Genomic DNA, 22,992 nt, shown 5'->3' on the forward strand with positions numbered 1-22,992 from the left:
GGTGATATCCTAACTGTAAAGTTTAAAATTATTAAGTTAATGTTTTATATAATAGACCAAAAACAGTAAACTGAATATGCTATGAGGTAGTAGACTAACTTGAAGGCTACAAATTACACCTGGTTAACCCCATACCCTTAAAGGTGAATTAATTAATCATGATATTAGATAATAACCTACATACACTAGGTGATAGCCTAAATATAAAGTTTCACATTAGCAATTTACTGTGTTATATAGTAGACCAAATGGGCTATGAGGTAGTAGCCTAGCTTGAAAGCTACAAATTCCTCCCGATTAATCCTATACCCTTAAAGGTGAACTTATTAATCAGGATTAGACAATAACCTATACTAGGTGATAGCATAACTATAAAGTTTCACATCAGTAAATTTCACATTAGAAAGTTACTGTTTTATATAGTAGACCAAATAGCCTAAGGCTAGATATAAACAACCCGGGTTAGACAATAGCCCAACAATGAGTTTACATATGAGTAAGTTTCTGTTTTTATGTAGCCTTTACATTATGAATGATCTACAATAATTGGGATTAGGCAATACCCTATACTAGGCTAAGAGATAACAATTTAGGAAACATCCTAAATTGCCTAGGATTAGAAATATACAGTATCCTAGACTTAATAGAATAACATAGTTTTTTATGACTAGAGACTGATACAAATACAGTAACCTATTGGTAAGGCTGCATAGTAGTGGAGCTTTTATGTAGCCTATATCCTTAAAGGCAATAAAAACCCAGAACAGGCTGTAGCCAAACCAGATTAAGTAGGAACCCCTTTCTAAGGGAATATCCCACCAGTAGCCTAAAAAACAGCAATGGTCAAATATCAGGTAATGATGGTCTTGGCCGCAGAAAAAAGGACTAGATTAACCCTTAATGGACGGTACCCTCATATGAGTAGCAATAGCAGGTTTTGAGTCATGGACAGATTACCTATGGTGAGCATCAATATAGTGCGCCATTGATTTAGAGAAATCAGGAGGAAAAGAGGTTCCATTACTTCAGTAGCCCATAAATTTACAAATGGCAATTTTCAGACTGGCTTAGTCTATGTGTCTCATGTGTCAGTAGTGTACTTGACTTCAAAGGGGCATCTCTCTCTCTCTCTCTCTCTCTCTCTCTCTCTCTCTCTCTCTCTCTCTCTCTCTCTCTCTCACACACATCATGATGTCTTTTTATATATTACTTGCTCATAAATATACCCAGGGGTTGCTGTTGGTTTAGTTCTTATGTTTTATAATAGAATATGTCAGTTACAATTGTGATTTTGTAACAAACTTTGAAAGAAATATTAGAAAAAGCATGTATAATCCAAAAATGTTACTGCATCTTCGATCTCAGTAAATTTACGTAAATATTTTGCAACAAATATACTAAGAATTTGTTACTGATTTTAGTTCTCATCAGTTATGATACTATGTGAGCTTTAATTATAATTTTGTAAAATAAAATAAAATTAATTATTAGAAAAAATATGTATAAGTTGGTAAAGTTTACAATTGTCTTGAAAAACATTCGTTAGTGATTTCGTTGTAGTATACTTTATTGTGTTGTGTGAGAACTTTACTACATACGTATACTACATAACATAATTACGTACATTATATACGTAGTCATGGGTCCCAAGATAGTTGAAATTCACGGAAAGAAGAGGAAGCTTTCTTTGGAGACAAAGATGGAGATCATTAAAAAGTATGAAGCTGGTATGGGATTGAGTGTGATCGCAAAGGAATACGGCCGAAATCCGTCGACAATAGGCACCATCCTTAAGCAGAAGGATGTCATCAAAGCAGCTACACCTTCCAAGGGCGTGACTATTTTGTCCAGCAAGAGGAGTCACGTGCACGATGAAATGGAAAGGCTGCTTCTTGTCTGGATAAAAGACAAAGAAAGCGCTGGCGATACGCTAATGGAGACGGCATTCTGCCACAAGGCCAGCGCTATTTTCGTCGATTTGATTGCCCAGGCTGAAGACGACGGAGGAGAAGGGACATCGACACCAACCCCAGAGTTCAAGGCTTCTCATGGGTGGTTTGAAAAATTCCGTACACGAACTGGCATCCATTCGGTGCTGCGGCCGAAGCCTTTATCAAGACATTCGATGAGATGACTCTCAACGAAGGCTCAAGTCTTCAGCTGTGATGAGACTGGCCTTTTTTGGAAAAAAATGCCTCGTTGGACGTACATCACGGAGGACGAGAAGAAGCTACCCGGGCATAAACCTATGAAAGACAGGCTTACACAACTACTACCACAGTTTAAATGGTACGCAGCGGCGGGATGAAAAGAGACATGAATGACAGTTATAAACAGCGGGCACGAAATGGGATCAAAAGTTTTAGTGTCAGCATAAGAGACTTCAATCCAAAACCTCCACTTGAAAATAGAATGTTCTCCCCCAAAGACAGTTACCAGTGCTTCTCCCAAATACAAAGACAGTGACCGAGTCGTAACAATAAAAGCATTCTACCAAGAAAAAAAGCCACCCACACTTCGTGAAAAAGAAACTCCACTCCGAAGAACAAGAACAGTCGAAAGAAGTTCCACTAGAAGATACTAGAAGAAGACATTTAAACTGTGGTAGTAGTTGCTTCTACGCACAGGCTAAGGTAACGTGCACCGATTTGGAGGCTGTAATTTGGGGAAATAGCATTATATAATTAATCTCACAATGCTGAATGTTCTCTAAGTGGATTATCTTAAAGGGTATATAATTTGGGAAAAAATTAAATACGTATGTCCTTAAACGCGTTTATTCTTTGCTAGGGGTTCTTATAAATTTTCCACCTTTCTGTTATTCTGGGCGTTTCGACTGATATAACTATTTTCTTTGAAAGGCACTTTGTTGCAATTACTCATTTGTAGGCACAAGGGAATTTTACTGAGTACGATAGTCACTTATCACTGTCTATTGCACACCACACTTCTGCACTTTCCCTCTCTACTGTTTCGTCTTCTCGGTTCTGTTACTGCGCCACTCTTATGTTCTGCACTCGTTCTACCCCTTCTCCACTCTGTCTTTTTCTTTTCTGCTTTTCTCTCTCTCTGTCTGGCCTTTTTATTCAGATGATATCTTCTTAGCACTGCCTTTGGATTTTTGGATTTTGACTGGGTGTGGCATCCTGAAAGAATTCTTGTGTCTGAGTGGCTACAGACTTTATACAAAACTGCCTTCCTGTCAATTCTTCTATAGTGATTCGTAGACTCTAAATTAGGAAACGTCTCTTGTTCATGCCCTGGTTTTTGGAGGTGTGTACTTTTGGTAACCTCATAGGTTATTCGTTGAGACCCCTTTTGGGCTGTCCTACGATCTGGCACTCCTGGTTTTGATTTGCCAAGACTCTAGGCCTAGTCTTGGAAAGGGTGGAGCTTTCGAGTTTAACACTTCCCCTTTCTTAAACAAGGGAGCTTAGAATTCCTTCTCTAACATATGCCAGATGGGTTATAGGAATTATCCCTGGCACCAATTAATCTTGCAAAGAGGGCTTGTGTAGGCATAAATGAGGTGTGACGAGTTGAGTTCCCATTTCTCGAAGATGCCTGGGAAATATCGTTCGTCGGCCACTAATCTCCGGTACGGACAGAGGTTTTTGGGGAGATGATGTCCAGACTCTCGATGTCTAAAGTGTCCCGGTCGTTGGGGTCGAGTCCGAGAAAGACGATACTTTCATAAAATCATTATTTTATTTCATTCTTTTTCCCTTTTCTTTTCTTATTATCCGTGCCTCTTCTTGAGTACTTTTAAGTTAATGCCTTTTGAAATAATTTCCTCAATTCTTTAACGACACTGTAACATATATATATATATATATATATATATATATATATATATATATATATATATATATATATATATATATATATATATATATGTATATATATATATATATATTCTCTCTCTCTCTCTCATGTATGTCTAGGGATCTATGTATATTGAATATGTATAATATATATAATATATGTATATATATGTATATATATATATATATATATATATATTATATATATATATATATATATATATATATATATATATATATATATATATATATATATATGCGTGCCTTATCCCCATTCAAGAAGACGGTGCCAGGAAAAAAAGAACCCGAAACATCCCCTTACCCAACCCAAAAAGATTCAGTCATCCCAAAAGTTTTTTACTCAGACAGGTCAGAACGGACAACAACTCACAAAGGGACAACAACAACAGCAATGCAATCTTTTTCACAAGGTCCAAAGACCCTCTAATATGAAAAAGAAAAGCAACACCTGGAATACCCATCAAGGACAGAGGAAGAGAAAAAGGCAGATACCAATAGGAATGGTATGGTTTGGGGGTCAACTTTGAGGACACCACAGGCAATGGAGGTTTTCCCCTCACGGACACATCAGTAATTTTAGATGGGCTGGGGTGGAAATGGTCTTGCCCTTCCCCCTCCTATAAAGGGTTCTTCCAAAAATCAGACCCCTCTCTAGAAGGTTACATGCAGAAAGGCCCTGTTGATGGGAACCATGGAGAAACATGCGTATATTCAGCACTAAGCACATCTCTTCAAGTGTCCCCAAAAAGGATTCCTCCAAACGAAGAGTGATCCTAGATCTATCAACATTGAACAAGCACATTGTGTGTTAAATTTTTCAGATAACTACCTTGCCCTAGTACGTTCAATTGTTCTAAAAGGGCTTGGACAGCTATAGATCTGGAAGGTGCATACTGGTACGTCCCTGTCGCCATTCCCTTCTGCCCTTTCCTAGTGTTCCGGATAGGGAAAGATATGTACAAGTTCTAAGTCATGCCCTCTGGGCTAAACATTGCCCTAAGAAATGTGACAAAATTAGTAACGGTGGTTCTTCGAGATATCAGAAATACAACTAATAGCCTACCTAGACGACTGGTCAATCTGGGGGCCCACAAGAACATATGACGGGCCTGTTGCAATTCACATCAATAATAGATCCAGTACTCAGATTGCAACAAAAGAATGTGAACAAGTTCTAGCTATCACATGCAAGAAACAAGATGCGAGACCGACGTCATCAAACTATTAAAAAAGTTGGGGGGATACTTTGGCCTCGATCCTGGAAGGTATCTAGTGAAACAGGTCACTCTGACCCCTCAGTCTGTACAAATGACACTACACGCACATGCCTCGTTGACAGGTGGGAGGACATTGGGAGGATCATTAGGTGGCAGGGAGGTGGCCAACTACTTTGAGGAATTTTCTCTCAAAAAACTCAAACCTCCATAAGAGAGAGACATTTGGTTGGTTCTAGACAACATGAATGCAATGTCCTACATCAAGAGGTCAGGTGATGCTCACTTCCCCTCAATATGATAATGCAAGCCATCCTTCGATGTTGCAAGCAAGGAAGTGGGACTTGTCTGCAATTCGAGTCATTGGGTCTCTCAGTGTAATAGTAGACTCTATCAAGGAAAAGAACATCCGCAACAGAGTGGATGTTAAACAACCACTCTTTTCAGAAAATATCCAACATGCTTCCACAACTGGAAGTGGACCTGTTTGCCACATATGAGAAATCAAACTTGCCAGTCAAGCAACAGCTAGAGATGTGTTCCTACAAGATAGGCAAATTGAGAATGATATATCTTTTTCCTCGATTGTTCCAGATTTCCAAGGTGTGGAACAAACTCCTAACCTTCAAAGGAACACTTAGCCCCCAAATTGGCCACACAGGCATTGGATTCTATTATTTCAACAATGGGCGAAGAGATGAATTCTACTATTGTCCACTGTTTTATCCCAGTCAGAAGAGGGAAAGTTTTTCATGGATCCTCCTTTCTGAGCCAAGACCTTCATGGGTAGATTTTAAAAAATAACTACCATGAAAATTACTCGCCCAACATTGCTAGGTACCTAGTGCAAAACCCTTTTTGAAGTCAAACGCCTTGTGATTACAACAATCATGGCATTCAAGGCTGCATGAACAGAGCCATTGTTTTATACGCAGATTCGGGATTGGCTCTAGTATATAAGTTGTCACCTCCCTTCTGTAGTCCTCTGCACTACAAAGACCCGCTCTTGAATGGATCCAATTACTTGGTCCCTGAATAAGGGCTTAAACCTCGATCAGCCACTCAATTCAGCCAACTCAATATAACCACAACTCACAAGCTACAATAGGCAATTTTCTTGATTGCATTAGCATCAGGAGCTTGTATTAGCAAACTAAGCTCTCTTAGGCTGCTTTCACACCAAGGTGGCACGTTGCAAGTGGCAGGTGGCAAGTGACGAGTGGCACAGTGATTTCAGGCCAAGATAACACGTCGCCACACGTTCCAGGGTGGCAGTCCACTTCGTAGCTATGCGGTTCCATGCCTTGTTTTGTTAATCCTTCGAGATGTACTGAGGTGATGTTGTATCATACAGACATTTGTATTTCTCCATACCTTCTACGAATGTTATGTTAAATAGTTAAAGCCCGCAAATAGTTAGAACCACCACTAAAAATGCTTATAACTGCCTATCTTGAAAGTTCAGATACCAAATGTATACCTTATATAACATCCTATTTCAAATATACCTTAAATTATTAACCTATTATTGTATTAATCTTTGAGGTTATATGATTAATATAATTTCAAAGTCATTTTAAACATTTTACCATTTAAAATATATACCTACACCCAATAACAGAGAGAGAGAGAGAGAGAGACCATTGAATGGTAACATCATATATCTAACCATGAAGAGTGAAATTACGAATTATTTCTGAGACAGAGAGAAGAATAATGGAGAGAGAAAGAGAGAGAGAAAGAGAGAGAGAGAGAATAACTCTTAGACTCCGACTCCTTCCCCTCCCCTCAACCAATATGTATATCAAACTCATTTACTCCTCCGCCCTCCTTCCTCGAAGTGGATTAAAAGACGGAATCGCTATTTTTTATTAATCTTATTAATATTTGAAAATTAGTTATAAGGCAAATCATTTATTTATACTACAAAACAAATAAACTATTTTTGATATATATTACACCACTCATTAAACTTCACATTTTTATTTTATTTATTAGTCACATCTAATTTTATAAATAATTTCTTTCACTAATTCATATACCATAATTCAATTTATTCAACCTTCATTACGGTGCTGAATGGCCTTCTTGGCCCCAGTGCCTGGGCTTTAGCCCTAAATATCATACATCCATCCATCCAAACAGAGGGCGAGAGTTACCCCTGTGACATACATATCTCATTAGGAGAGAGATTTAAAAGATTGAAATGGATAAATTATTGTATTTCTTTAAAATACTATCACATGAATTTTGAAATTAGTTATATTATTAATATTATTATGTGAAAATATTCATAAACATATACACATTAACATAGAAATTCTCTCACCTCAGTAAGAGAGAGAGAGAGAGAGAGAGAAATTATATGAACTTGAGTGGGCAACACAACCTAGTTGACAACTCTCCTGTCACTCTCATCTCAGTAAGAGAGAGAGAGAGAGAAATTACATGAACTTGAGTGGGCAACACAACCTAGTTGACAACTCTCCTGTCACATAACTTGATATATTTGACAGCTGTTGGACCCCAGCCGCCTGCTAATTCACTTTAGTATTTTCTTTAATGAAGTGATATTATTGCCGTTTACATTAATATTGATGTTTGAAAATTAGTAAATCATTTATTTATCATACAAAAAACATACATCTCTGTAAGAGAGAGAGAGAGAGAGTTATCCTTATTTGAAAGAGTGAAATGGAAAGATTATTGTAGCATTTCTTTAAAATACTATCACATATGATTTTTGTAATTACAGTTATATATATTTTTTTTTTTTTTTTTTTGTTTTTTTTGGGGGGGGGGTCTATCACAGTCCTCTAATTCGACTGGGTGGTATTTATAGTGTGGGGTTCCAGGTTGCATCCTGCCTCCTTAGGAGTCCATCACTTTTTCTTACTATGTGCGCCGTTTCTAGGATCACACTCTTCTGCATGAGTCCTGGAGCTACTTCAGCCTCTAGCTTTTCCAGATTCCTTTTCAAGGAACTTGGTATTGTGCCTAGTGTTCCTATGATTGTGGGTACAATTTCTACTGGTATATCCCATATCCTTACTTCTATTTTCAGGTCTTGATACTTATCCATTTTCCCCTTTCTTTCTCTTCAACTCAGGTGTCCCATGGTATTGTGACATCAATAAGTGATACTTTCTCTTTACAAAACTTTCTTCTTGATTTTGTCAATCACCGTCACGTTACTTGATATATTTGACAGCTGTTGGACCCCAGCCGCTTGGAGTTCAAAGACAGATGTGGGTTAGAATGGATTTTCTTTCATTCTTACATAATTTTTTTATTTATAAACTACAATCTTACTAATTCACTTTAGTATTTTTTTTTAATGAAGTGATATTATTGCCGTTTACATTAATATTGATTTTTGAAAATGAGTAAATCCTTTATTTATCATACAAAAAACATACATCTCTGTAAGAGAGAGAGAGAGGGAGAAAGAGAGAGTTATCCTTATTTGAAAGAGTGAAATTGAAAGATTATTGTAGTATTTCTTTAAAATACTATCTCATATGATTTTTGTAATTACAGTTATATTATTATTATTTTCTTTTCTTTTTTTTGGTCTATCACAGTCCTCCAATTCGACTGGGTGGTATTTATAGTGTGGGGTTCCAGGTTGCATCCTTCCTACTTAGGAGTCTATCACTTTTCTTACTATGTGCACCGTTTCTAGGATCACACACTCCTGTGTGAGTCCTGGAGCTACTTCAGACTAGTTTTTCCAGATTCCTTTTCAGGGATCTTGGGATCATGCCTAGTGTTCCTATGATTATGGGTACAATTTCTACTGGTATATCCCATATCTTTCTTATTTCTATTTTCAGGTCTTGATACTTATCCATTTTTTCCCTTTCTTTCTCTTCAACCCAGGTGCCCCATGGTATTGTGACATCAATGAGTGATACTTTCTCCTTTACAAAACTTTCTTCTTGATTTTGTCTGGTCTATTTGCACGTATCACCCTTTCTATTCTGATACCATAGTCCCAGAGGATCTTTGCCTGATCATTTTCTATCACTCCTTCAGGTTGGTATTTCTTGCACAGGCTCCACTGGAGGGCTTTTGCCTCTGAATCATGCCTCTTTTTGCACTGGTTCTGTGCAAAGTGCCGGACATTTGCTTGCTATGTGGTTTATGGTTTCATTTTTTGTATTGCACTAACTACATATGGGAGAGTTGTTATTTCCGTCTATCGTTCTTTGAACATATCTGGTTCTTAGTGCCTGATCTTGTGCCGCTATTATCATTCCTTCATTTTCCTTCTTGAGCTCTCCCCTCTGTAGCCATTGCCATGTGTCATCGCTGGCTAGTTCTTTAGTCTGTCTCATGTATTGTCCTTGCATTGGTTTGTTGTGCCATTCCTCTGTTTTGTTGTCATTCTCCTGTCTCTGTATATTTCTGGGTCTTCGTCTACTTTTATCAGTCCTTCTTCCCATGCACTCTTGAGCCACTCGTCTTCACTGGTTTTCAGATATTGCCCCAGTGCTCTGTTCTCGCTGTTGACACAGTCCTTTATGCTTAGTAGTCCTCTCCCTCCTTCCTTTCGTGTTATGTATAGTCTGTCTGTATTTGCTCTTGGGTGTAGTGCTTTGTGTATTGTCATACACGTTTCCTAGTTGTCTGGTCCATACTGAGGAGTTCTGCCTTCGTCCATTCCACTATTCCTGCGCTGTATCTGATTACTGGCACTGCCCATGTGTTTATGGCTTTTATCATATTTCCGGCGTTGAGTTTTGACTTGAGTATCACCCTGAGTCTCTGCATATATTCTTTCCTGATCGTGTCCTTCATTTCTTGGTGTTTTATATCCCCTCCTTCCATTATTCCCTCTCATCTTTGTGTTTGATGTTGTTCCCATCTGGTAGCTTTATCCCTTCAGTCCATGTTACTTAGTCCTTTTTTATGTTGACTAAGGCACATTTTTCTATTCCAAACTACTACTACTACTACTACTTCTTCTTCTTCTTATTATTATTATTATTATTTTTTTTTTTTTTTTTTTTTTTTTTTTTTTTTTTTTTTTTTTTTTTTTTTTTTTTTTTTTTTTTTTTGCTCTATCACAGTTCTCGAATTCGACTGGGTGGTATTTATAGTGTGGGGTTCCGGGTTGCATCCCTCCTCCTTAGGAGTCCATCACTTTTCTTACTATGTGCGCCGTTTGTAGGATCACACTCTTCTGCATGAGTCCTGGAGCTACTTCAGCCTTAGTTTTCTAGATTCCTTTTAAGGGATCTTGGGATCGTGCCTAGTGCTCCTATGATTAAGGGTACAATTTCCACTGGCATATCCCATATCCTTCTTATTTCTATTTTCAGATCATGATACTTATCCATTTTTTTCCTCTCTTTCTCTTCGACTCAGGTGTCCCATGGTATTGCGACATCAATGAGTGATACTTTCTTCTTGACTTTGTCAATCAACGTCACGTCTGGTCTATTTGCACGTATCACCCTATCTGTTCTGATACCATAGTCACAGAGGATCTTTGCCTGATCGTTTTGTATCACTCTCTCAGGTTGGTGCTTGTACCACTTATTACTGCAAGGTAGCTGATGTTTCTTGCACAGGCTCCAGTGGAGGGCTTTTGCCACTGAATCATGCCTATTTTTGTACTGGTTCTGTTTAAGTGTCGGGCATTCGCTTGCTATGTGGTTTATGGTTTCATTTTTTGTATTCCACTTCCTACACGTCGGAGAGGTGTTATTTCCGTCTATCGTTCTTTGAATATATCTGGCTCTCAGGGCCTGATCTTGTGCCGCTGTTATCATTCCTTCAGTTTCCTTCTTTAGCTCTCCCCTCTGTAGCCATTGCCATGTGTCATCACTGGCTAGTCCTTTAGTCTGTCTCATGTATTGTCCATGCATTGGTTTGTTATGCCAGTCCTCTGTTCTGTTTGTCATTCTCCTGTCCCTGTATATTTCTGGGTCTTCGTCTACTTTTGTTAGTCCTTCTTCCCATGCACTCTTGAGCCACTCATCTTCACTGGTTTTCAGATATTGCCCCGGTGCTCTGTTCTCAATGTTGATGCAGTCCTCTATAATTAGTAGTCCTCTCCCTCCTTCCTTTCGTGTTATGTATAGTCTGTCCGTATTTGCTCTTTGGTGTAGTGCTTTGTGTATTGTCATATGTTTCCAGGTTTTCTGATCTATGCTGCAGAGTTCTGTCTTCGTCCATTCCACTATTCCTGCACTGTATCTGATTACTGGCACTGCCCACGTGTTTATGGCTTTTATCATATTTCCGGCGTTGAGTTTTGACTTGAGTATCGCCTTGAGTCTCTGAATATATTCTTTCCTGATCGTGTCCCCCATCTCTTGATGTTTTATATCCCCTCCTTCCATTATTCCCAGCTATTTGTATCCAGTCTCATCTATGTGTTTGATGTTGCTCCCATCTGGTAGCTTTATCCCCTCAGTTGTCGTTACTTTGCCTTTTTGTATGTTGACTAAGGCGCATTTTCCTATTCCAAACTCCATCCTGATGTCCCCAGATACAATCCTTACAGTCTGGATTAGAGTATCTATTTCCTTGATGCTCTTGCCATACAGCTTGATGTCGTCCATGAACATCAGATGGTTGATTCTGTTGCCTCTTTTCTTGAGTTGGTACCCAGCATCCATCTTCTGTAGTACTTTTGTCATGGGAATCATGGCTACTACGAAGAGTAGTGGGGACAGTGAGTCTCCCTGGAAGATACCTCTCCTGATACTATCCTCTGCTAGTCTTATTCCAGAGCTTGTAAATATTGTATTCCAGTTGCACATTGTATTTTTGAGGAAGCTGATGGTGTTTTCCTCTGCCCCATATATTTTCAGGCATTCTATTAGCCATGTGTGTGGTATCGTGTCGAAGGCTTTCTTCTAGTCTATAGATGCCATGCTTAGGTTGGTTTTCCTTCTCCTACTGTTCTTCATTACCATTTTGTCCATCAAGAGCTGGTCTTTTGTGCCCCTACACTTCCTTCTGCAGCCTTTCTGTTGGTGGGGAATGGTGTTTGTCTCCTCTAGGTAGTTGTATAGCCTTTCACTGATGATACCTGTTAGTAACTTCCCCATTATTGGTAGGCAGGTGATAGGTCTGTAGTTACGGGCTATATTTCCCTTACTCTTGTCTTTTTGTACTAAGGATGTTCTTCCTGTGGTCATCCATTTGGGTGCATGGTGATTTGAGATACAAAGGCTGGAGTTGTTCTGCTATTCGTGGGTGTAGGGCCTTGAAGTTTTTGAGCCAGTATCCACGGACTTCATCGGGACCTGGGGCTTTCCAGTTTGCCATTTTCTTTAGTTGGTGTCTGACTGTGTCTGTCGTGATCTCTATTATTATTATTATTATTATTATTATTATTATTATTATTATTATTATTATTATTATTATTATTATTATTATTATTATTTTTTATTATTTGAAAATATTAAAAAACATATACATACATGTACCATAAAAATCTCTCATCTCAGTAAAGAGAGAGAGAGAGAGAGAGACAACACAGTCTCTCCCCTCCTGTCACATTACTTGATATATTTGACAGCTGTTGGACCTCAGCTTGGTACCTGGAGTTCGAAAGAAAGATGTGTGAAGACTGGGATTTCCTTCATTCTTACATAATTTTTGTAATTTATCAGATTTCTTTAATGAATTGATTGCTCTTTACATTAATATTAATATTTGAAAACTAGTAAATCATTTATTTATCATACAAAAAACATACGTACATCTCTGACAGAGAGAGAGAGAATTATTATTGTTATATTATGTGATATCATTTAATCTTATTAAACTTATTAATACAGTATTGATTAATATTAATATTTTAAAATTAGTAAATAATTTTTGTATCATAAAAATGTATTTTGTCATGAAAATAACATCAATATACACTAATTAGTGATTTTTTATTGTCGAAAAACCCGCAAATAGGCGAATTTCCCACAAACAATGGGTAAATATGGTCCAGAGAGAAATCCGCGAATCTGTGAGTCCACAAATCCAGAGAATGCAAATACGGGGGACCCACTGTACTTGTAGTTGTGCAAGAGAGCAAGCACAAATGACAACTGACAACAAAAAAGACAACTGTTTCCTGCAAGGCTGCATGTCCCTCTCATCAGGCAGCGTTGTCACACATGCTTGCGCCAGTCTGTCTAGTCTCTTGAAAACTAATCATCATGTGCCATACATCAAAAAGTTTTCATTTCATTGTATATTTTGTTATTAAAATAAAAAAATTTAATACTACATTGTCTAGTAATAAGTTTTGAAGTAAAGTTCCATTAAAATCTGGCATCACAGTCAAGTTGCACATTAAAAACTATGGACATGTTCCATGTCGAAGTGGCATGCAAGTTGCATGTGGCTCATGCGACGAGTCACTCCACCTCGGTGAGAAGGTTTCATAGATTTCCTAATGTTTGTTTTCAAGTGGCATGCTACGAGCCGTGCCACATGCCACCTTGGTGTGAAAGCTGCCTTAGAGGGAACGATACATCATGCAAACATCTGACCATTAATTATTATTATCCTCTGGCCTGCCATTCCTGGCCAAGAATGAGAATTCCAAGTAAACAAAATTTAGCAGACAAAACATTATGCCCAGTTCAAGCACTTAAGGTTACCTAGAGGTCATGGCAAACATCCCAGAAGGTCCATTTTTTTTCTATACTCTAGCAACATTATTGCCACGAGCTCGAACAAATTCAACTACAGTGCGTATTGGTTGATGGCTTGGTTAGTCCTGTGGTTTGCCAATTGCCTTCCTAACGGGTGGATATGCTAACTGTTGCTGGGATAGGTTCTGACAAGAAAGCAACCATGCTTAGGTTAGTCACCACAGAACTTCACCCTAAAAACATAAGTTTGTATTTAGTTTCTTTTTCTTTGCTACCAAAACTTAAGGTACTATTTGGAATGAAGAATGGGGCCTTGAAGCCAAGTAGATTACATCCTGGTTAGAGGAGCCAGCAAAAGCAATGTGACGAACTGCAAAGTGATCTTGGGAGAAGCGTGTGACAAACAACACAGGTTGGTGGTGATGGATTTTAAAATGAGAGGTAGGAAACCCAAGAAGAGAAAAGGGAGATCTAGAATTAAGATTCGGGACCTTAAAGGAGAAAAGGGGGAACAATTTAGGAGGACTTTGAGAGAGAGATGGCTGGCAAGGGGGAACTTAGGATTTTGGATAGGGTAACAGAGTGGATAATATCTGGACAGACATAAAAGAAATATGTGTGGGGGAAGCAGAAGAACTGGTGGGAAGAACCAGTGAATATGGAGTGTCAAGAGGGGAAAATTGGGGGTGGAATGGAGAGGTGCAAGAATCAATTAAATGAAAATCAAAAGCATTTAAGGACTCGATAGTAAGGCATGCACAGGATGCAGAGGAATGGTACAGAGAAGAGGAAAGAGATGCGAGAAGGAGAGTAGGTATGGCTATTGGAAGTGTGGCAGAGCAACTGAATGAAAGACTAGGAACAAAAGAATGAAAAAAGGATATCAATAGGATTTCAGACTTAAGGAAAAGGCACTGATAGGATTTGGATAAATTGGATGTGATCAAGGACAGAGATGGAAATAAATTACATAGGGATGAAGACATTGCAAAGAGATGGAGAGAGTATTTAGAACAACTTTTAAATTCTGAAAATGAAAGAGAGGAGATGGGGGAAGCACAGAGGGAGAGGGACCAGTGATGGAGAGACAGGATACAGAAGCAGGGTTCAGAAGTGAAGAGAGCATCAAGTAAAATGAAGAATGGTAAAGCACCAGGTCCATCAGAGTTCCAAATTGAAATGATCAAATTACTAGGTACAGAGGGGGGAGAAGTGGATGCTGGATTTATCAAAAGCTATATGAGAATAAGTAGCAATGCCAAGGGACTGGGAGGAGAGTCTAATTGTATATACAGTGGTACCTCGAGATACGAAAGGCTCAACTTACGAAAAACTCGATATATGAAAGCAAATACGAAGATTTTTGTGGCTCTACATACGAAAATTGTTCAATATACGAAAGGTTGTTGCTGTAAAGTCCGAGATTCGCCCAGACCACTGATAACAATTTTAAAACTGAGTAGACTCGCCACCATCCGCCTGCTCTCCCATTGGTTCCTGATGCTAGTCACTGCCATAAGATCCTGCTCTCCTATTGGTCAGCATCTCTCCCATGATCCCATCATGCATCTACGTAGCGGCGTGCTTTTTTGGCCACTTCGCGGCATCATCGGTATCATAAGCACGCGGAATTCGTTCATTCTATACAATTTCGTTTATTAACGTAAATTCGTTAGTGATTTCGTTGTAGTAGTACTTTATCATGTTTTGTGAGAACTTTATTTCATACGAATACGTATTACATAACTTAATTACATACAGTATATACTTAGTCATGGGTCCCAAGACAGTTGAAGTTCACGGAAAGAAGAGGATGCTTTCTTTGGAGACGAAGATGGAGATCATTAAAAAATATGAAGCTGGTATGCGATTGAGTGTGATCGCCAAGAAATACAGCCAAAATCCGTCGACAATAGGCACCATCCTTAAGCAGAAGGATGTCATCAAAGCAGCTACACCTTCCAAGGGCGTGACTATTTTGTCCAGCAAGAGGAGCCACGTGCACAATGAGATGGAAAGGCTGCTTCTTGTCTGGATAAAAGACAAAGAAATCGCTGGCGATACGATAACGGAGACTGGTATCTGCCACAAGGCCAGCACTATTTTCGGCGATTTGATTGCCTAGGCCAAAGACGACGGAGAAGAAGAGACATTGACACCAACCCCAGAGTTCAAGCCTTCTCATAGATGGTTCGAAAAATTCTGTAAATGGACTGGCATCCATTCGGTGGTGCGGCATGGGGAGGCGGCCAGCTCAGACACGAAAGCAGCTGAAGCCTTTATTAAGACATTCAACGAGATGACGCTCAACGAAGGCTACAGTTCTCAGCAAGTCTTCAACTGTGATGAGACAGGCCTATTTTGGAAAAAAATGCCTCGTTGGACATACATCATGCAGGAAGAGAAGAAGCTACCGGGCATAAGCCTATGAAAGACAGGCTTACGCTCGCACTTTGTTCGAACGCCAGTGGGGATTGCAAGGTGAAGCCCCTACTTGTCTATCATTCTGAGACCCCTCGAGCCTTCAAGGCCCACAAAGTGCTTAAGGAGAAGCTTCCAGTGATGTGGGGGGCTAATGCGAAAGCCTGGGTAACGAGACTTTTGTTCACCGAGTGGGTAAATCTGTGTTTCACCCGACAGTGAAGAAATTCTTGGAAGAGAAGAGCCTCCCTCTCAAATGTCTGCTGTTGTTGGACAATGCCCCTGCTCACCCTCCTGGCCTCGAGGAAGATATCCTTGCGGAGTATTCGTTTATCAAGGTTCTTTATCTTCCACCTAGCACCACACCTCTCCTACAGCCCATGGACCAGCAAGTGATATCGAACTTCAAGAAGCTGTATACGAAACATCTTTTCAAGAGATGTTTCAACATCACTGATACCACAAACCTCACCTTGCGTGAATTTTGGAAGGAGCATTTCGATGTTGAGATATGCATCTGACTCATCGATCAAGCTTGGCAGGAGGTTTCGAGGCGAACCTTGAATTCTTTGTGGAGTAAACTCTGCCCAATGCCGTATCCGCCCGAGACTACAAGGGATTTGACGTGGGTGAAGCTGGTGCTGCAGATTCAGGAACAGTTGACGATCCTGAAACTGTTTCGCAACCAGATCTTGACGAGATCGTTGCACTCGGCAAGTCCATGGGGCTGGTCGTCGATGAGGAAGACATCAATGACCTTCTCGAGGAGCACCAAGAGGAGCTTACGACAGATGACCTGAAGGAGTTGGAGGCCATGCAACATAACGTCGTTCGAGAAGAGTTCTCTTGCAGCGGCGAGGAGGAGGACGACAACGCTATGTCAACGGCAGAAATTAAGGATGCTCTAGCTGCTTTTCATAAGATGCAATCATTCGTAGAAAAGAGACACCCCGAAAAGGCTTACACATGTCGTATGCTTGCACAGTTCGATGACGTTTGCCTGAGTCGTTTCAGGAACATTGTCAAAAGTTGGCAGAAGCGATCTTCCTTGGATAGTTATTTTTTCAAGAGGCCTTTAGTAGGAGTAAGCAAAAAGGAAGAACCAAGTGATACTACGAAAAAACAAAGTTGAAAGTGGTGAAGAAATTGAAATTTTGTAAAAAAAATGTAAGTGTAAAAAATTTAATTTTAAGTTTTATGTAAAGTTAAGTGTTACAGTTTTGTTAATGTGTTTCGTAAAGTTTAGTTTATGTTTTCCTGACATTTTTTCATGTGTTTCGTAAAGTTAAGTGTATGTACTATAAGAAGTTTTCTGCCGTTTGTCCTCCTCCTCTGTCGCCACTTTCGGAGATCGCTTCACTGAAAAGGTAAGCTTCCACATTTTACTACATACGTACGTATGTACGTACAGTATTTCTTGTATACCATGTACACTAATACACTTTATTTACAGGTACATACATGTTAGTACTACTAGTACGTATTAAGTTAGGTATTGAATGGTCCAAATTGTCGTATTTCATTGTTTATAGGTCAATTTAGCTTTATTATGAAATTTACTGGGGTGTTTTTGGAGGGCTTGGAACGGATTAGCCATTTTACATGTAAAATGCGGTTCAAGATACGAAGGCCGCCTCATATATATATATATAGATATATATATATATATATATATATATATATATATATATATTATATATATATATATATATATATATATATACACACACATATATATATGTGTATATATATATATATATATATATATATATATATATATATATCTATATATATATATATTATATGTATATATATATATATATAAATATATATATATATATATATATATGTATGTATATATATATATATATATATATATATATATATATATATAGTATAATATATATATATATATATATATATATATATATATATATAATATATATATATACTGGCAGTCCCTGGGTTACGATGGGGGTTTCTGTTCTTGAGACACATTGTAAGCCGAAAATCGTCATAAGCCGGAACTTATTGTGAAAAATCGTAAGAAAACCTTACTTTTAATGCTTTGGGTGTATTGAAAACTATGTAAACTGCATTCTTATTGGATTTTTCATCCCAAAAACCTTCAAATATTGATTATTTTGCATTTTTGGTGTCATATTTCTTGTGCCAGATCAGCGTTGTCGGCATCGTAACCCTGGAAATAATTTCTGATGAATATAATTGAAAAGTGCCTTATCCTCAGAACGTCGTAAGCCGAGCCCGTCGTAATCCAGAGACTGCCGTGTTGTGTGTGTGTGTGTGTGTGTGTGTGTGTGTGTTGTGTGTGTGTGTATATATATATATATATATATATATATATATATATATATATATATATATATATATAAATATATATATTATATACATACACACACACACACACACACACAGGCAGTCTCTGGGTTACGACGGGCTCGGCTTATGACGTTCCGAGGTTAGGGCACTTTTCAATTATATTCATCAGAAATTATTTCCAGGGTTACGGCACATGTTCCACGGTTACGACACCTACAACGCTGATAGCATGGACTGAAAACTTTAGAGAGGATACAGGATGAGAGATTAAAATTGGAAAACAGCAGTATGGATTCATGAGAGGAAGAGGGATGGTGGATGCCATCTTCATAGTAAGACAGCTACAGGAAAAGAAGCTAGAGGGAAACCATGAGCTCTATTGTGCATTTATTGACCTAGAGAAAGCATATAATAGAATCCTAAGTGAAGTGATGTTTTGATGTTTGAGGAAGAGGAAAGTCCCAGAAAAGTTGGTTCAGCTGGTTGAGATATATCAAAGAACGAGCACAAAAGTAATAACAGCAGTTAGGGAAACAACACTTTGAAGTTAGTGTTGGATTACACCAGGGCCGGGGTTAGCTTTTAAGCCCATTTTTGCTTGTGCTGGTCATGGATGTGTTAAGTGAAGAGATCAGGAATGAAGATCTGTGGGAGTTGTTGTATGCTAATGATGAGGTGATTACTGCTGAAAATGAGAAAGACCTACAGAGAAGGGTTGGAGAGTGGCAGAAGTCTTTAGAAATGGGTGACTTCAAGGTGAATGTGAATAAAACAGAGGTTTTGGCGAGTAGCAGGGAAGATAGAGACAGAATGGTAAGACAAAAAAGAAGAGGCTTGATTATAAAACAGGTGGAAAAGTTCAAATACTTAGGAGCTACTTTAAGCCAGGAGGGAGGATGTGAGGCTGAAGTTGACAGTAGGATAAAAGCTCCGTGGGAAAGGGGGAGAGAGGTAGCTGGAATAGTAGTATGTAATAAGAAAATGCCAATCAAGCTAAAAGTCAAGAGTATAGCACAGTGATAAGACCAATATTAATGTATGGCTCAGAAATATGAGTTCTAAGAAAAAAAGGGAAGCAAAGCTTTCGAGAAAACAGAGATGAGGCTGCTTAGGTGGATTATGGGAATATCACTGCTTGAGAGATTGAAAAATTATGAAATAAGAAGGGCAAGCTTAGTAAAGATTACAGAGATGATAAGAGAGTCACGATTGAGATGGTATGGGCTTGGGAGGAACCTGTTAGAGGAAGAAGATTGAGAAAGAGATATTACATAGATGGCAAAATAAAGTGATGCTTCTGATAGAAGGCAGTGGAGAAGGCGCATCAGGCAACCGGCCCTGTAATGTAGGGGTAACGGTGGGAAAGAAGAAGAATGGGGTCTTCAAACATGTGACTTGACCTAGGATTAGAAAGGTTTCTTGGCTGTTGGGATTAAAATTCAAGAGCTTTTCGTCACCTGTCAATTTCTTTGTAAAACTCAATGAGGATGAGAGCGACTATGCTACCAAAAAACAGGTTTTGACTTAGGAAAAGCTATTTCTGGTAGTAACTGTCGAGTCCTCAAAGCCCTCCCACTTCCCTAATGAAAAGACATGGGATTTGGGTAAGGGAATATCCTGCATTGACCAACAGAAAGTATGGGTTTTTGGTCTGTTTTTGGTATATGTAAACAATATGAAGGCATATATGTGCATAGCCACTTCTTCTTGCAGGTTTTGACATAGGTCAACTTGGTTCAGCATTCGCTGAGGATAAGAGAAAGTGCCCTCTTATCTTGAGTCCATTTATACTTTATCATGTGCTATAATGTTTATAATTATGACACAATACCCGGCCTTAAGACATGCTAAAAGAGACTTCTTGGACATATGTAGTATGTATATGTAGTCTGCTCACCATGGAGCTCTGGTTGGACCATGGAAAAGTAGGTCCTTGAGAACAGAACATCGACTACCAAATAATGATTTACATTACTAGTACTCATTTTCAAATAGTAATAACATTAAATAATAAAAAATTTTCTCTCTCTCTCTCTCACTAAGATGAGAGAATTTTTATGTACGTATATGTAGTATGTACATACTTTTTGTTTAGTAATGTACTATGAGATATAAATTATTTACTAATTTTCAAATATTAATACTATTAAATTTAATATTTAGTATTAATATTAATACTGATGTAAAGAAAATGTAGTGAATTAGTAAGATTTTAGTTCAGTATAAATTCTTTTCCTCATCTTTTTCCTACAGCCTTGGAGAAAGTGGAGTGAGTGTAACCTGTATAATTTGTCAAATATTTTGACATACTGACCAGGGGTAGTAGATGTTGCTACTCCTGGGTCAAATAAATGTTTGCACTTGATGGTCAAATACCCTACGAAGGATACTGAAATCTCTCTCTCTCTCTCTCTCTCTCTCTCTCTCTGCTGGAAGGGTTTAGAAGTATGTACGTATATATTTTTAAGGGTAAAATGTTTAAGATGACTTTGAAATGTTGTTAATAATATCATTGCAAAGATTAATACCATCGAGTCTTTGGGAGCTTGGGGAACTGTGTACCCCAAGCTCCCCAAGACTCAACACCCTATATCAAGGTAAGGAGATGTAAACTGTCTGCCTGTACGTAGACTGAAGAATCGCGGAGAGTGACAAGTTACGTTTAAAAGCCAACGAGGTAGCAACATCCCTTATTTCGTGGGTAAAGAATCCTCCCGAATCCCAGAGTGTGACTTGGAAATAACATCTCTTAAAAAGAATGCTAATGCATTCTTGGACAGCGGCTGGAGTACCCACCTGTTTTTTAGTGGATGGGTAGTGGTTTTTATTCAAGTGTAGGTAACAGCGTTGCTTGGTTTGTTTTTTGTGGTACGCACTGTGCCCAGGGCAAGTGCACTTATTGACGCTTTGCCAGCCTTCAGAGTACTCCTTCCCTTCAAAGCTAAGTAGAGGCGCTCGATGGCTATAGGTCGAGATGAACTCTAACCAGAGGCAGTATCTTCCTATCTTCCTGCTGTAGCTCTCTTACCAAGGTAAGGTTACAACATGCATTTCACCAATGCTAGCTACCTTTCTGTTTCCAATTCATTACCATTACATGTGTTTTTGAGTAGAATATGTCTATGTATCTCACCTCCTGTCAATGTGGGATTCAGCTATGTAATTACGTACTTAGTAAGTTACTTATATGAAAATGATATTTTCATAATAAAATGAAGTTACATATATACTTACCAAGTAATTACAGAATCGGAGCCCTCCTTCCTCCCCTCTCATGGACAAAAACGAATTGAGCTCTTCAGTTGTACCTGTTCTTCCCCGAAACTGGGCGTGGTTAGTTATACTAAAACAATAGAAGCGTTACCGCAAATTTCAAAATTTAAGCTGGCATGCAAATTGAAGCATTAGCTATGTAATTACTTGGTAAATATATATGAAACTTAATTCTATTATGAAAATATCATTTTACTAGCACGTGCCTCTCCCAAAGAGACAGAAAAGAGCTAAAGAATGCCAAGATGAAGTTGTGTCAAAGTATAAACAGACGGGAAATAAAAGGAATTCTCCAAGTGGGAGACATCTGATCTATTATCTGTCTTCCATTCTCTGTTTACCAGCCATTCAACACTTGACATACCTGCTATAACTGTGTTCATATGCACAAGTATAAAAGCAAAGACCTTTTAATCCTTGTGAAAATATGGCATGTTAACTTTGCTGAAAGATGTGATGAAAAATTCAATCAATTACAGTAATATAGTTTTAAAAAACCATAGCTATCTGAAAGGTTCTCTGATTACTACTACGTATTGATGACTACAGCAAATGCAGTTAGTTTCTGAGCCTGTTTGAATTAAGTAATCATGGAAAGCAGATTTCCAAAAGTTTACCAGTATGTACGTATACTCACCGAACTGTGTGCTTTGTAAGAACATTTAGAAGAACAGTTTTCCCAAAACTCCTCAACCCATGCTCTGGAGACGTGACAGATGTAGTAAGCCGCTGTACATCACTAACTCTGTACTTTACTTCACATCCCATTTCAATTATTCCGTTATCAGCTGTGATGAGCTGCATTGAAGAAATTATGGAGGAAATGTAGCAAAAGAATCCAATTCACAAATAAGGTCAGTACAGTATATTTTAAGTGGTTACCAGACAATGACAGCTTCACATAAAAACAGGTTTAACATATGATACCAAATTCTATTGACAGCATAAAATTTGCATAATTTTTCAAAATTCTCCCCATGTAAATTACTATAATAAATTACCAAGAAAAACATAAAGACCAGTCAAAACCTGACTTGGGTTGTACTATGTGCTATCAGTGATGTCTGTATATTCACACTACTACTTGTGACCAGCCTGAGAGTTTGGATTATGTTGTGCTGATTGATTTATCAGTATTTGTTTTGTACCATAACACATTTCTTAAATATTAGCAAAGTAATTTTTGGACAGTTGTATTGGAATGCTCACATTTTGTCAAGCTGGAAAAATATAATACAGTACTAATACCTCTGTGTACACTGTTAAGTTGTTCCATGACAT

General features: G+C 38.3%; 1 protein-coding gene across 3 annotated transcripts in view; it reads right to left on the reverse strand.

Moving 5' to 3' along the window:
- The window catches only part of LOC135202574 (stomatin-like protein 1), a 453,302-nt gene that overhangs the window by 238,759 nt on the left and 191,551 nt on the right, over positions 1-22,992 (reverse strand). For all 3 annotated transcript variants that reach the window (XM_064232076.1, XM_064232073.1, XM_064232075.1), the window contains one exon: positions 22,349-22,509. In XM_064232076.1, the coding sequence (XP_064088146.1) occupies positions 22,349-22,509 (161 nt within the window). The remainder of the gene's footprint in view (positions 1-22,348; positions 22,510-22,992) is intronic.

The sequence above is a fragment of the Macrobrachium nipponense genome, chromosome 30 (genome assembly GCF_015104395.2).
Source record: "Macrobrachium nipponense isolate FS-2020 chromosome 30, ASM1510439v2, whole genome shotgun sequence".
In the NCBI taxonomy this organism is placed as follows: Eukaryota; Metazoa; Arthropoda; class Malacostraca; order Decapoda; family Palaemonidae; genus Macrobrachium; species Macrobrachium nipponense.